Genomic DNA, 14,561 nt, shown 5'->3' with positions numbered 1-14,561 from the left:
GATTTAAGAAGCACATACTCCAAACGTCAACTTAGTCAGAGCACCGGTTTACCCCAGGGAATTCTCAGCAATGTGAGAGGCTCGGTACTGTTACACAGGCTCAAATAGTGACAACGGATGTTCATTCTTTCTTTTTTTTTCCAGCTAACACTTGCTGAGGGGCTTCTCTTTGCTGGGCTCTCTTACCAAGCTGGGGATGTAGGGAGTGAGACATGTGCTCATGGTCCATTTCAGGAAATGAGTAGAAGATGAACCAAAATCTGGCTGCACATGAGCATCTGAGGGACCCATAAAAAGCATGTAGAAGAGCTGAGGAGATAGCGGAATCATCACCCTCTTGAAATTACTGGGAGCCCAGATAAATGCCTGCCTTTGTGGCTCAGACAATAAAGAATTTGCCTGCAATGGAGGAGACCCGGGTTCGATCCCTGGGTCTGGAAGATCCCCTGGAGAAGGGAATAGCTACCAACTCAAGTATTCTTGCCTGGAGAGGAGCTTGGTGGGCTGTAGTCCATAGAGTTGCAAAGAGTCAGACACGACTGAGTGACTAACACTTTCACGTTCATCCTGCCCCAAGATTAAGGAAAGCAAGATGTGCCATCTTCCCCTCTGGTCACACAGAGAGACCATGCTATGCAGGGAACATGAGAAGAGAGACTAGAGGGTAAAGGCAAAACACTAAGAAAGCCATAAAACAAAGCGAGGCATCTTTAGATTCCAAAGCCAATAAAGACTTTTAATTGAATCAAAGGAAAAAATGAAGTTCATTCATTCATTCATGCAATAAATCCTAGGCACTGTTCTAGGAGTTAAAGCAAAGTAAATCCTGTCCTCATGGAGCTTATATCCTGGCAGGAAGAGAAAGACAGTAGGCTAGTAGGTAAGATATGTAGTTTATCACCTGGTGATACATCTTACAGAGACAAATTAAGCAAGCAAGGCATACAGAGTACTTTTGGAAAGGATTGGTTCTTTCTCCAGTATTTCTGGAGCATCTACTGTGCATTGTATTTATAAGTATCTACTCTGTGTCAGGCAGTGTGCTAAATGCTACAGGGCAGAGATGGATGCATTCACTCCTTTGTTAAATGTTTATTAAATGTTATCTGCGTGACAGTCACTGTACTAAGCCCTGGGGACACAAAATTTCTGCCATAGTGGGATTTCCAGACTAATGTGAGTCAGACATTTAACAAATACTCAGAAATAGCAGCTACAAACCAGAGTAACAGCTATGAATAGAATGTAATATGTACATATCCTTAAATTGGGGCATTGGAACAGGCATCTCTAAGGAAGTAATATTTGAACTGAAACCCAAATAAGAGTAAAAGATATAAACAGTTGTTATAAACTATTGAAATTAGAGAACTATGGCATTGTCACAGGAGATGGGCAACTAGATTAATGTAAGAGAACAGGGAGGCCAGAACTGGACTCATAAATATGTAACAACTGATATTTGACAGCGGTGGCATTGCAGGTTAGTGATCAGGTACAAGCAATACAATAAATGTTACCAAGACAATGCATAATCCATATAGAAAAAATTAAACTGGATCCCTACTTCACATCGTTTAATTTCACAGAAATCAATTCTGGGTGATTGAAAAACTTAAAAGGAAAAAACTTTAAGTCTTGCCAGAGAAAATATAGAATATCTTGACCTTGGGTAGCAATAGATAAGTCACAAAAAGCACTAACCATAAAGGGAAAAAGATTGAAGCTTGATACATTTGACCACAGTACAATTACAAACTTCTATATCCAAAGATGGAGGGAGAAAGAAAAAGCACTATGGAAGAAAAGAAGGAAGAGTAGCTGCCGACCAGGAGGAAATATTTGTAACTGATATAATTGGCAAAGAAGCAATCTCTAAAATATATATGACTCCTAAAAATCAGCGAGAAAAAGACAACTCAATACAAAGATGGGCAAAAGTCATAAGCAGGCATCATTTTTTTTTTCAAAGAAAGAAACTCCATGAGAAAAAAAAGTAAGATGTTCAACCTCCTTAGTAATTAGGTAATGAAACTAGTTCACAAGCCATCATTTTGCAATTAATAAGTGAAAGTGAAGTCACTCAGTTGTGTCCGACTCTTTGCGACAAATGGACTGTAGCCCACCAAGCTCCTCCATCCATGGGATTCTCCAGGCAAGAGTACTGGAGTGGGTTGCCATTTCCTTCTCCAGGGGATCTTCCCGATCCAGGGATCAAACCCAGGTCTCCCACATTGCAGGCAGACGCTTTAACCTCTGCATCACCAGGGAAGCCCTTAAATACAAGAATATAGTCTCTCAGAAAACCTCCTATAGAGACACAGAACTTCAGATCCAAGTACTAACATCAAAGGTTTCAAGGGAGGAAAGGAAGCCATGTTGAAAGAAGAAAGGGGAGGAGGCCGGGGTGGGGGGGCGCGAAAGGGGTGGCCTTATAGATGTCTCCTCCCACCTACAGATACCCAGGCGTTATGGGACTTTTCCCTGGGCCTCCAGGGAAGGGAGGACTGGAACTCGGCCCTACCAGAAATCAGAACAGACCAGAACCAGAATTCGAGTTCTCTGCCAAGAGGAGGTGATCTGTCTCCAGTCCTCAGCTCAGGCTGAGGGCCGTTCAACCAGATTCCTGCATCCAGGACTGGGGGACTAGAAAAACAGGGAAGGATAGGAAGGGTTAAGGAGAGGAAAGAGAGAGGGAAGGGGAGAGAGGTCAATAAAGTCTCTTGTTCCTTCCGGTCAGGGCACTCTGGCCAGTTGTCCGCATCAGGAGGAGACCAGGGACAAAAGGGTCTCAGTTGAGGCCGCTGGGTCTGGTCCATTGGCAGGCAAGCTGGCCCCTGAGTACCCCGAGTGGTCAGGATGTCAGTCTCAGCGAAGAAGAATCCCATCAGAGTCGCCATTTGTTGCAGGAAGGCGGACCCCTTCCAGGGCCCAAAACTGGGCTCTTGTCTAATAGACTGCCAAAAATTAAAGTGTCTGACAGTGAAATGCTGGCACCTGCAGGTGTTGGGGTGGGGAGGCTTCCATTATGCATGTGCCTGTGGTGGTGTGTGGGGCTGGGAGTGGAGTCCATTTCTTGGCTTCTCTGTCTTACTCAGGCCCTGGAGGCAAGGATTCACCCTTGCCACTGGTGATGGGAGAATTGATGGGGGGAGAGGACCACCAAGGTTCTGAAATTTGCTGTGAAGTCCCCCTAAAGCTATCTACGCCTGCCATTCTGTACCCTCTTTGGGCTTGCGTTGGGTACCAATCATCTCTCCCAACAAAGAATGAATGAATGCTTTGTCCTCTTTAACTCAATCACCGCCTGCCCCCTCCAAACAGCTGGTCAAGGACAAGGCTCAGAGTAGGAGCTCATTATGGATGTCTGCTGTATGTATTTCTGTGCTTTCTGAATTGGAGTGGATTCCCATTTCTTAGACCAGCAGAGCCTTCCTCCAGCCTTGCCTTGTATAAACAAGCAAGTAGAGGAAGTTCTCCACCAGAGCTGCTCAGCGTGTCCGGCAGAGGACCAGGATGCAGAGGCAGCCACGTAATAAACAAGGGATGTTAAACGAGGAGCGAGGCAGGCCCCGCTCCCAGGGCGGGGCCTCAGCTCCGCCCTGGAAGCCCCTGGATTGGGGTCCTGGGGACAGGGCTGGAGCAGAGCCGGAATCCCGCGAGAAGGAAGCTTCGGAACACTGGCCCTCAGGGTGGGGACGACAGAGGGCCCCACCGCCCGTCCTGGGTGCCCGTTTCCAGGCCTAGCTCCTGTCCCCGGAGTCCTCCCGCCTCCCAGACAGCGCCCCTCCGACATGTTCAGCGGTTGGTTCCGGGTGGGTTCCCAGCATCAGGGGGCCTGGCGGGAAGCGGCCAGAGAAGCCAGGGCGGGAGCCGGGCAGAGTCCCCCGGACCCCGCAGGCCTTGAGGAGCCCGGAGACGCTGTCACCCTGGCCGGGCCCAGGAGGGGCCGGCACTGGGCGGGGCGGAGCCTGAGAAGGCCCGGTGCGGGGCGGGGATCTCCCAGCGCGAGAAGAGGGCCGGGAGGACCTTTCCCAAATCCACCTGCCGGCGGGACTCTCGCTGGAGGGGTGGCAGGGTGGGGGACGGATGCGGGAGCCCCGCGGAGTCCCTGGCAGGTGAGTGCCAAGGCCTCACTGGCTTGCCTCGAAGGGTGTGGGTGTATCCTGGGTGCTAAGGTAAAGGAGTATCCCAAATCAGCTGTTAGGGAATTCAGTTGGGGCCCTCACTTGGTGGCAGGGAGTGCCTTTTCCACTCGGGTTTGCGTAGGCGAGTATAAGGCACAAGCTTGATTCAGTGGCCAAAGAATGGAGAAGAGGGAACTAAGTTCACAGATCAACTCCTTGCCCACCTGGCAGTGTGTATTTAAAGGGTAACAAGGATAAAATGCATTAGTCTATGGGAAAGGGGCAGGGCTTTTTATGAGGGAGTGGGGTGCTACCCCCTTTTTCTCCATTTTTGGTCCTTAATGTCTGGTCCTGGCTACCAGTGCTGTGCTGTGCTTAGTCGCTCAGTCATGTCCTACTCTTTGTGAGCCCACTAGGCTCCTCTGTCCGTGGGGATTCTCCAGACAAGAATACTGGAGTGGGTTGCCATGCACTCCTCCAGGGGAACTTCCCATCCCAGGGATCAAATCCAGGCTCTCGCATTGCAGGCAGATTCTTTACTCTTTGAGCCACAAGGGAAGCCCAAGAATACTGGAGTGGGCAGCCTATCCCTTCTCCAGGGGATCTTCCTGACCCAGGAATCAAACAGTGATCTCCTGCTTTGCAGGTGGATTCTTTACCAGCTGAGCTACCAGGGAAGCCCAGCTACTAATAGGTGTGTCATTTAATATGCTCATATAGCAAAATGAGGACTCAGGGTCTGCTGGAGGTCAGATTCATTGCCATTGTGGTCTCAACTGGTTCCATCTGTTTTTTTCTTTTTTTCCTTTTGTGTGTGCATATAACTTCCTTTATCTCTGAACCCTTCAACTTAAAGATTTATGTCCACTTCTGCTAAGGGTGGGTAGGGTGGGAGTTGGCAGGTTGTGAGCAAGGACACTCTTGCTAAGGGTGGGAGTTGGTGGATTCTGAGCAAAGACCTGGAGCAGCTCTGGCACCGGGGGTACTAACCCCACCCCTACCTCTGCCTTAGCTGGACCTGGAAGGAGGGAATAGGGGAGGGGAGACCTATACCTCTTAGATATCAACAGCTAATCCCCCCTCTTTAGCTCTGTCCCTGAGGATTGAGGCCTTCATTCCGAATTGTGTATTAGAAGTCCCCCTCCACCTCAAGGGAGAGACTTCCAGGGCTTGCACCCTAGACTGTAGACAAAATAGAGATAGATGGGCTTGAAAGTTCTGGTGACATTAGCACTCCTGGGCCATCTGGCTGGGAGTTTAACACCTCCCAGCTAGTCTGATCTGCAGCTGGCCCCTCCCCACACTCAGGTCCGCCGGAGGCTCAGCCCGCCTTCCATTCTGGCACCTTTACTTCTGCCTAGTTTCAGGCACAGTCCAGCTTCACACATGCCTTTGGTGTGGAGAGGGTTCCGCCGAGCCTGAGGGCTGTCCTGCCCAAGGCAGGCCGGACCTGAGGGGCCTGCTCACATTGTGTCCGGTAGGACCCGTCCCTGCTCTTTGCTGTCACTGTTATTGGGATCACTGTGCTCCTGCTTGCCCTGAAGAGCAAGAACGTGATGAAGAGTCGTCACATCACCTTACAGAACTCTGATACCAAGTACCCACTGCCTTTGATTGAGAAAGAGGTGATGGGGCAGCCCTCCCCCTCTGCTGTCAGGGATGGGGATGGGGTGATGTGAGAGGAAGACAAGGTGTGGGGCATGTGGTGGCTGGGGAGGCCAGGGCAGTGGGGTGGGCATTCGTGGCCCCTGGTTTGCTCTCCAGAGCATACACATGTCTGTGTATGTGTGTGGAGAGCTCCTTTCCCAGGCATCTGAGCTGCCCAGCAAGACTTCCAGAAAGCTGACAGAGCCTGTCTCTACTTTATCAGCAAATTAGCCACAACACTCGGAGGTTTCGCTTTGGACTGCCTTCCCTGGACCATGCCTTAGGGCTTCCTGTAGGTGAGTGGGGTTTTGTCACCACCGGGACCTGGGTGTTGCAGGCACTCTGCTCCCATCAGAAACTCGGCTGAGGTGCAGAGGTTACCCTGCTACCTTGCTTGAGCCACATAAGCTCAGAGAGCTGGGGAGATGGGCTTGGGGACAGTCCATTCCCCTTCTCATTGTTCCATGTGGGCTGACATAGCACTGATACTGTGATGAGCATTGAAAAGAAGCGACTCTAGAGTCAGAATGTCTAAGATCCCATTGTCAGCTCCTTGCTGGGCAAGTGTAGGCAAGTCCCTCACCTCTCTGAGCCTCTGTCTATAAAATGGGGCTTCCCAGGCCTGTCTGCCACTGGTGGTATTGTGAGAAGTGATGGATGGATGTGAAATTCAAACTGTAAAGTGCTGTGCACTTGGGAGGGATGAGAGGAATTGATGTTCCCCTACTGTAGGGAGAAAGGCCCTGAATGTTTGGAGAGGCAGGAGGAAATTGGTGTCCTCCCCCCACCCCACTACATGGATTCTCAGCAGGGGCTTCAGACCCATGCACACACAGAGGTACCCATTGTGGGTACGAGCCTGAACAGTCCTAGGGTTCCGAGTTAATACGGTTTCTAATCTGTACCACCAGGCTTCCCAGGGGGCACAGTGGTAAAGAAGCCGCCTGCCAATGCAGGAGATGCAGGTTTGATCCCTGGGTCAGGAAGATCCCTTGGAGTAGGAAATGGCAACCCACTCCAGTATTCTTGCCTGGAAAATCCCATGGACAGAAGAGCTTGGCAGGCTACAGTCCATAGGGTCACACAGAATCGGACATGACCGAGCAACTGAGCACAGCAACGCCAATCTGTACCACCACCAGCTGGCTGAGTCCGTCTTAGTGTCTGCCAGGCCCAGAGCCTGAAACTTTGTACAAACTGCTAGTGCTGTTTGCCTTCCTGGTGGAGATCCTCATCCAGAGCCTGCTTGTCCTGTGCGCAGGGGACAGAACCTTGACGTCACCTCTTCAAGTGAGGAAATGACCCACCAGGCAGTCAGCCTGGCCCCTGAGCCTCCTTGCTTCTTCCTCTCTTCTTCAGCCCTAAGAGCTGAGTGTCAGCTTGCTTTCCAGCCCTCTGCCTGGCCTCTGAGGCCAGTCCTATTGGCAAGAAAGCTAAAGAATGAAAACCTTTGAGAAGTAGAATTTCTTAGAAACTGCCATGACCCACTCTCCTCAGTCCTGGTGTGGGCAGTGCACAGTTAGTGGGAAACGTAGTTTAGAGGCTTCTGGGAGAGTTGGCTACAAAGACTCAGGGAGTGCTCATGCATCCCAGCTCCGCTGAAATGAAGCTGGTCAGAGATGGGGACCAGTTGTGGACCCATTTTCTTTGAGGTTGCTGCCATGCCAGGCCCAGGTTGTCTGCATCTGAAAGAGCCTGTCTGAGGTTTCTAGCATCAAATGAGTTCTCAGCAAGAAGCTGCTGCAGGTGTTTATTCCTGGGTATCCCTGGTGACCAACCAGGCCATAGCCAGAGACATTGAGCTAGTCCTTTTTAAAATTTTATTGAAGTAAAGTTGATTTACAATGTTCTGTTAATTTCAAAGTGACAGTTTTATATCTTCTTCTTCATATTCTTTCGCATGATGGCTTATCACAGGATATTAAGTATAGTTTGCTGTGCTATACAGTAAGTCCTTGTTGTCTATCCATCCTAAGCCTGTTCTTTCATAACCCATAGTCAGGCTTTAGGGCCCCTCAAAGCCGTTGGTTTATGCCCCCTCCATCCTTCTCCTCCTTCCCCCTGGATCTCTGCTTCTGTCTGCATATTCTCCGTTGTCCTGTGCACACACGGCTTCTCCTCCCTCAGATACTCTGGCACATAACTTCCTCTTGCCCTTGCCTCTTGCCATCTCTTGATTGCAGCTTTTGACCTCACCACTATTGCCTTAGTCACTTAAGTCTCCCAGGTTGGATCCAACAGAAACCTGAGTGGCCCAGCTCATCATGTGTTGCTGAATCCATAGGACTCTGGCCACCGTGGTCTGCTCATGTCTACCTCGGAGAGGCAGAATTATGTGGTTCAAAACTTCACTCTGCCCTTCAGCAGAGCCATGGGCCAGGGAGACAGTGCTTCTGCTGGAACTCATGGTCTATGGATCTCTAAATCCTGAGGCTCCACATACCTGTGAGCCCAGGCCTGCTCCATCCCAGGCAGCAGGATACAGATGAGGGCTGTGATTCATAGACCCCAGGGATACATCCAATCTAGGAAGAAATGACTTTATGAAGGCAGCATGTTTTGCTTTAAAAACGAAACACTTTTCTATAATTTTTAATACTCAGCCTCCAACTTTAGTTAGCTCCTCCTGCTCCACAGAGTACTTGGACACAGTAAGCACAATGACAGAGTCAGGGCAGGTGTATGGGGTGAAGTGACTTGTTCAGGGTTGCACATGTGGTAATAAGGGCAGGCCTAGGATCCAGGCATCCTGGGCTTGGACTCCTTCCCTTCTTGGCCCTCCTCCCATGCACCCTGCCACACTGTGCACCCCCTCACCCCTGTAAGCTCAACCCTTTAGAGCAGGACTCCCCAGCCATGATCAGGTACTGGTCTGTGGCCTGTTAGGACCCGGGCTGCACAGCAGGAGGTGAGCGGTAGGCCAGCGAGTGGAGCTTTGTCTATTTACAGCCGCTCCCCATTGCTCACGTTATTGCCTGAGCTCCGCCTCCTGTCAGATCAGCAGCGGCATTAGATTCCCATAGGAACCCAAATCCTAGCCCTAAAGTCACGGTGGAATATCCTGAGATTGCCACAAAATGGAAATAAAGTGCACAATAAATGCAATGAGCTTGAATCATCCCCAGACCACTCTTCTGCCCTGGTCTGTGGAAAATTTGTCTTCCACAAAACCAGTCCCTGGTGCCAAACAGGTTGGGGACCGCTGCTTTAGAGAAACCCTGGGTCCTGTTTAGGCTGGCCCTGCTCAGTCTTAACATGTGGTGTCTTTTCTGTAGGTAACTATGTTCATCTCTTGGCCGAAATTGACGGTGTTCTGGTGGTCAGGGCTTACACGCCTGTGTCCAGTGATGACGACCTAGGCTTTGTGGACTTAGTCATCAAGGTAAAGGATGCCTGCCACATCCAGCTGCCTCACTGTCGCAAGCCTGTTCAGGGCAGTGGGTGGAGAAGGGGTGCATGCGCTGGACAGGGCTTCCTGGCGGTGGCATTTAACAGTGAAGCTGTCGCCCTAGTGAAGTCTTCAGGGGTTGCTCAGAGCAACCGTGAGCACAGTGGATTTGCTCCTGACAGTTTCTGGTAGCAAATATATTCCTGAGTTGTATGTGGCTGCAGTCTCGGGTCTAAAGGTGTGAAAACTGTGCTGCTTTATTTTTCAGATCTACTTCAAAAATGTGCATCCTAATCACCCAGAAGGGGGGAAGATGACTCAGTACTTGGAGAACATGAAAATTGGGGACACCATCCTTTTTCAAGGGCCATCTGGGAGCCTGTTCTATCATGGGTCAGGTACTGGGAGCTTCACACTAGGCCTCCAGCTGGGAGGAATATCCCCGCTCTTGTTGCATCATTCTAGAAAACGCCTAAGATTTGAGTCACATGCTCTTGTCCTTGAAGTCTTCATACGTTCATTCACATACCCACTTTATGAGATTGTAAGGTTCATGAAGGTAAAGAGGTGATTTGGTATTTCCTCATCACTGTTTCTCCTGCACAATGCCTGATACACAAAAGGTACTTGGCTGTTGCTGAAAAGTGGATAAAGCGTTGATGGGTGGAAGGAATACACACTCATCCATTTACTCACACACTCATCACTTACTCATTCACTAGCTTGGGTGAGAGTGCTCTGTGAGGCTCCATGTTATCTTCAGCATGCCTTCCTCCTTCCTCAGGAGAAAAGATAGTTACTCCCCAAGAATGCCCCAGCTCTATTCCCGCTTTGGGCCCTGGTGGACCAGGGCTGGCTGAGGAGGCCCAAGATGATGTTCGTGCAAGTTGTAGACATGAGAAGTACCCTCTTGTGATTTCAGGGAAGTTTGTATTCAAACCATACAAAACGAGTGAGCCTGAAACTAAACTGGTGCATCAGCTGGGAATGATTGCTGGGGGCACAGGTAAGGGGCTACTGGGGGCTTCATCCACAGGGTGAACCCTGAGACCTTTCTCACTTTGGAGTCATGGTCCTGGAAGAGGCGATGTAAGAGATTCTTTCCCTGGCTGTTTGGAATGGGGATGCAAAGTCAATGGCAGTTCTTGACTCTGACCTTGGATGCCCTGCTCCCCTTAACCAACATGGGGGCTACACCAGGAGCCCCTGGAGCTTCTAAGGTGAGTCTGGGGGGCAGGCTGGGCTGGCCCACACATGGGCTCCCAAGGGCTCCTGGATCCTATTCAAGCCTGACACTCCCTATCCCTTGAAAATGAATGCCTGACAGATGAGAACAATCATGTAATGTGAACTACTATGCGCCAGGCACCATAATGGGCATTAAAAAAAACAATCACATTTACTTGATATTGGTTCTGTTTTACAAATGAGGACACTAAAAAGCTCAGACAGTGAGGGAGCGGGACGTAAAATGCAGTCCAGTTTCAAAGCCGATGCTGCTGTGTGAAAGTGAGAAGGGCTTTTGATGGACTGTTGGGTTAGAAGAGAAACCAAGATGAAGGGCAGTTCTGCACGTTGAGTTCTGGGCACAGAAGTGAGAAAAGTAATCGAGATCAAGGGAACCTGTGAAGCTGCTGCTGAGCAGGGACGGCGGGCATCAGAGGGGGAGGGGAAGCCGGCCTGCGTGCTCACTGTGTTCCAGGGATCACACCCATGCTGCAGCTCATCCGCTGCGTCACCAGGAGGCCCAGTGACAAGACCGTGATGTCCCTCGTCTTCGCCAACCAGGTCAGTTCTGCTGAGCAGGCCTGAACAGGGAAATAATGTTCCACTGTTTGCGGCCCCTCCCTGCTCACTGAGCTCATGCTAATCTGTGCCTGTGGCTGTGGAAGGGCTTCTGGGCTCAAGCAGGGCCGCTGGCAGCCAGAGAAACTGAGTCTAGGCCTGTTTTTCCATTTGTTTATGTGTTTGTTTTTTTTTTAACTGTCTCCCCAACCAACCATAAGCACTAAGCTTTCCTTCTTTAATACATAGTTCTGTGCTTTTCCCCAATATAAAATCATAGATGCCTTTAGTGGAAATTTCAGGAAATACAGAAGCATATAAATAATTTACTTCATATTTTTGTCTTTGTCCTATACGTGAGGTATAGTCACAATTATAGTTTTTCATTTTTTTCCACTCAGTGTTACCTCACAGGCATTTTCTTCTGATTATTACTTTGTAAATACTTTTATCAGTCTATATCAAGTTGTACCATCATTTACTAAATTTCCTTTTCCAGGCTACTCTCAGTTTTCATGGTTATAAATGATACAGTGATGAGTAACTGTGCCTAGGCTCGATCACACTTAGATTATTTTCTTAAACAGAATCCTAGATGTGAAATTGTTAGGACAAGGATTGTGACGAGTTTTAAGGTCCAGGACTCGTGTGCAGCAAATCTCTGAGCCTGCAACAGATCTTTTGGCTTTGCTCACTTTCCCTAGTGGAGGCTACAGCCTCTGCCTTCCTCTGCGGTAGCTCTCCTGGCTTTGCCTTGCCTGGCACTCAAGGTGGACGCAGGAGCTGGGCCGGGATGCCCAGTGCTCAGACACAGCCTTCCAGGTGGAGGGCAGTCACCCACCACTTCCCTCCACCAGAGAGTGTTTGTTGTGCCGGAGCCTCAGCAGAACTTGTTGCCCCAGAGTCTGCAGGTAGCACTCAAGCTAGTACTGGATGACTGGCACAGGATTGTGCGGACCCACGTGCTTAGTGTGGGGAACAAGTAGGATGCCCTGGAGGAGCTCGGCTCATGCTGCCTTTTTTTTTTTTTGCTAGACAGAGGAGGATATCTTGATGAGAAATGAGCTTGAAGAAGTTGCCAGAACTCATCCAACGCAGTTCAACCTGTGGTACACACTGGACAGGCCTCCTGTTGGTATGGTCCCCTTTTGTCCCCACCATGGGTCAGCTCCAACCTTGGACCCAACCAGTCCCTGGGTCGGTTGATTGGTTGTGAGCTTCATGGCTGAGGCCTTGGGCTATGTCCCTACTGGGAAATGCAGGAATTTGAGGGAGAGACGATTTGGGCTGACCTGTTTGTAAGGGCTGGAGAGGGTAGGTGTCCAGCATCTCAGGGGCACTCCACACACTGCCCCATGACATCAGAGGGATCCCTGGGTTACGCTGAGCATCCACTCCACACAGCATCCCAGAGTCATCACTCACTGCATCCAATATGGAGACTTACCCCTTCACCTGGCACCATTCACCTCACCTAGGACAGCAGTCCTTGCAAGTTGAACCGCAGACAGCGGCTGCAGCCCCAGCCAGCACCCAGCAGCCGCAGTGTACACCGCACCCTGCAGAGCCCTCACAGTGCTGGCAGGCTGCCTCTCCCACACAGCACTTATGCCTGCCTTGTCATAGAGCTCTCTGGCCAGCAGAGGGCGCCATGCAACTGAGCCGGCCCCCAAACACCACAGTTCCCTCCCTCTGCCAGGATTCACACTACACGTGGGTGCATCTGTCTCACTGTGCTGTTCACCCTCGTCAGTGCTTACAGCCGGCAGACACCAGCCAGGGACTCAGAATCCCAGCAGTGAGCCTGGGATCTGGGGTAAATACTTAAGAGGGCTGCCTGGACCCACCCACATCCTCTACTCTCAAGTTTCTGCAGAAAACAGCAGCACAGATACCTAAGCTTTGGCCAACAAAGCTCCCAGGCTTAAGGGAGGGAGGGGAGGAGGCCTGGGGTCAAGGATGCAAACTGGCTCCGCCAACAGCTATTTTATGCTTAAACCTCAGACTGGAAGTACAGCTCAGGCTTCATTACCAAGGACATGATCAAGGAGCACCTCCCTCCTCCTGGGGAGTCCACGCTCATCCTGGTGTGTGGCCCACCACCCCTGATCCAGACAGCTGCGCACCCTAACCTGAAGAAACTGGGTTATACCAAGGACATGATTTTCACCTACTAAAGCCTCTCTTGCTCTTTCCTGATTTGCCTGGTCCTGTTCATGGTTCACGGTGAGCTCAGCTTCACCACATTAACCTGGGAAGTATCCAAAGACCCTTGTCATGTACCCTTGGGTACGCTGGTACTCCTCTCTTTTGGTGTGGGCCTAAGAAAAACGTTCGAGAGGCAGGAGATAAAGGGGCTTCTGGGGCCTCCTTGCCTGGTGAGGTTTGAAGGAACTCCCTTTCAGTATCTTTTCCCATAGTTCAGTGAGATAAAATTCAGTGCAAGGCAGATAGCCCATGAGTGTGGGTCTGAGGGTGACCCACTGGACAGGTAGAAGGCCTTGGCTTGCTCCACATGTGAACTGGCATCTTGTGTCCTTGGGAGGTCAGAACTGTCAAAAAATGCTGGGGCAGAACTCCAGGAGAATCCACGTGGGGTCACGTCAACTTGTGATAATTTCTCTTGACCCCATTCTTCCTAGAGTGCGGTTTTTAAGGCCAGACCTATTAGAGTGCTCAGGCACCCTCCGCATGCACGCTCCCTTCTCTTGTAGGAGACCCTTGAAATGTGAATGGTGTTTAAAATACACATCAGGGCAGTAGTCAAGGTGGGCCCCAGGAATCCTGGGTTCCTTGTACTTGGCACAACAAATGGAGGTAAGAGGTGCGTCTTTGTTAGCATTCTCTAAATGCCAAGTCCTATTCTGGAGTGGTGGGTGGGTTAGGGGTGGTTATTACAAACACGTATATATTAACTTTGCATCCTGCAACTTTACCGAATTCACTGATGACCTCCAGTAACGTGGTCCTGCCTTTAGTACTTTCTATATACAGTCATCTGCAACAGTGACATTTTAAGTTCTTTTTCAGTTTGGATTCCTTTTATTTCCTTTTTCTTTGATTGCTGCAGCTGGGACTTCCAAAACACTTGGATAAAAGAGGTGAGAATGGATATCTTCGTTTTGTTCCTGATCTTAGAGGGAATGCTGTCAGCTTTTCACTGTTGACTATGATGTTAGCTATACCTAGCCATGAAAAGCTATGTATAGCCTTTATTATGTTTATGTATGTTTCTTCTATGCCCACTTTCTGGAGAATTTTTATCAAATGGATGTTCAGTTTTATCAAAAGCTTTTTGTGCATCTATTGAGATGATCCTGTGGTTTTTATTCTTCAGTTTGTGAATGTGGTATATCACACTGATTGATTTGTAGATATTGAAAAAAATCTCTGCAGCCCTTGGATAGTTCCCACTTCATCATGGTGTACAATCCTTTTAATGTATTGTTGGGGGTAGGTTTGCTAGTATTTTGCTGAGAACTTTTGCAGCTATGCTCATCAGTGATAAGTGTTTTTAATTTTCTTTTTTTGTGATAATTTTGTCTGATTTTCATTATCAGGATAACAGTTGCCTCATAGAATGAGTTCAGATGTGTTCCTTTCTCTCCAATTTT

The 14,561-nt window shown here is 49.5% G+C and overlaps 1 protein-coding gene across 2 annotated transcripts; it reads left to right on the top strand.

Moving 5' to 3' along the window:
* LOC102186611 (NADH-cytochrome b5 reductase 2) lies at nucleotides 3,337-14,260 on the top strand. Of its 2 annotated transcripts, none has more exons than XM_018059488.1 (9): nucleotides 3,337-3,815; nucleotides 5,609-5,752; nucleotides 5,998-6,070; nucleotides 9,050-9,156; nucleotides 9,431-9,560; nucleotides 10,085-10,168; nucleotides 10,865-10,950; nucleotides 11,983-12,082; nucleotides 12,952-14,260. In XM_018059488.1, the coding sequence occupies exons 1-9, from the start codon at nucleotides 3,795-3,797 to the stop codon at nucleotides 13,122-13,124; spliced, it is 918 nt and encodes a 305-aa protein (XP_017914977.1). In that variant the 5' UTR covers nucleotides 3,337-3,794; the 3' UTR covers nucleotides 13,125-14,260. The 2 variants fall into 2 exon arrangements, with proteins under 2 accessions (XP_017914977.1, XP_005689781.2); XM_005689724.3 differs by having other exon boundaries at nucleotides 3,781-4,118; nucleotides 12,952-14,084.

This window comes from Capra hircus, chromosome 15 (assembly GCF_001704415.2).
Source record: "Capra hircus breed San Clemente chromosome 15, ASM170441v1, whole genome shotgun sequence".
Classification (NCBI taxonomy): Eukaryota; Metazoa; Chordata; class Mammalia; order Artiodactyla; family Bovidae; genus Capra; species Capra hircus.
Note: the sequence above shows the minus strand (reverse complement) of the source record. Positions and strands in the feature narration are given on the sequence as shown.

Coding starts and splice junctions, on each gene's coding strand:
- LOC102186611 (XM_005689724.3), top strand. CDS start 3,795: ATGTTCAGCGGTTGGTTCCGGGTGGGTTCCCAGCATCAGGGGGCCTGG. Junction 10,951..11,982: donor CCCTCGTCTTCGCCAACCAG/GTCAGTTCTGCT, acceptor TTTTTTTGCTAG/ACAGAGGAGGATATCTTGAT. Junction 12,083..12,951: donor ACTGGACAGGCCTCCTGTTG/GTATGGTCCCCT, acceptor CTTAAACCTCAG/ACTGGAAGTACAGCTCAGGC.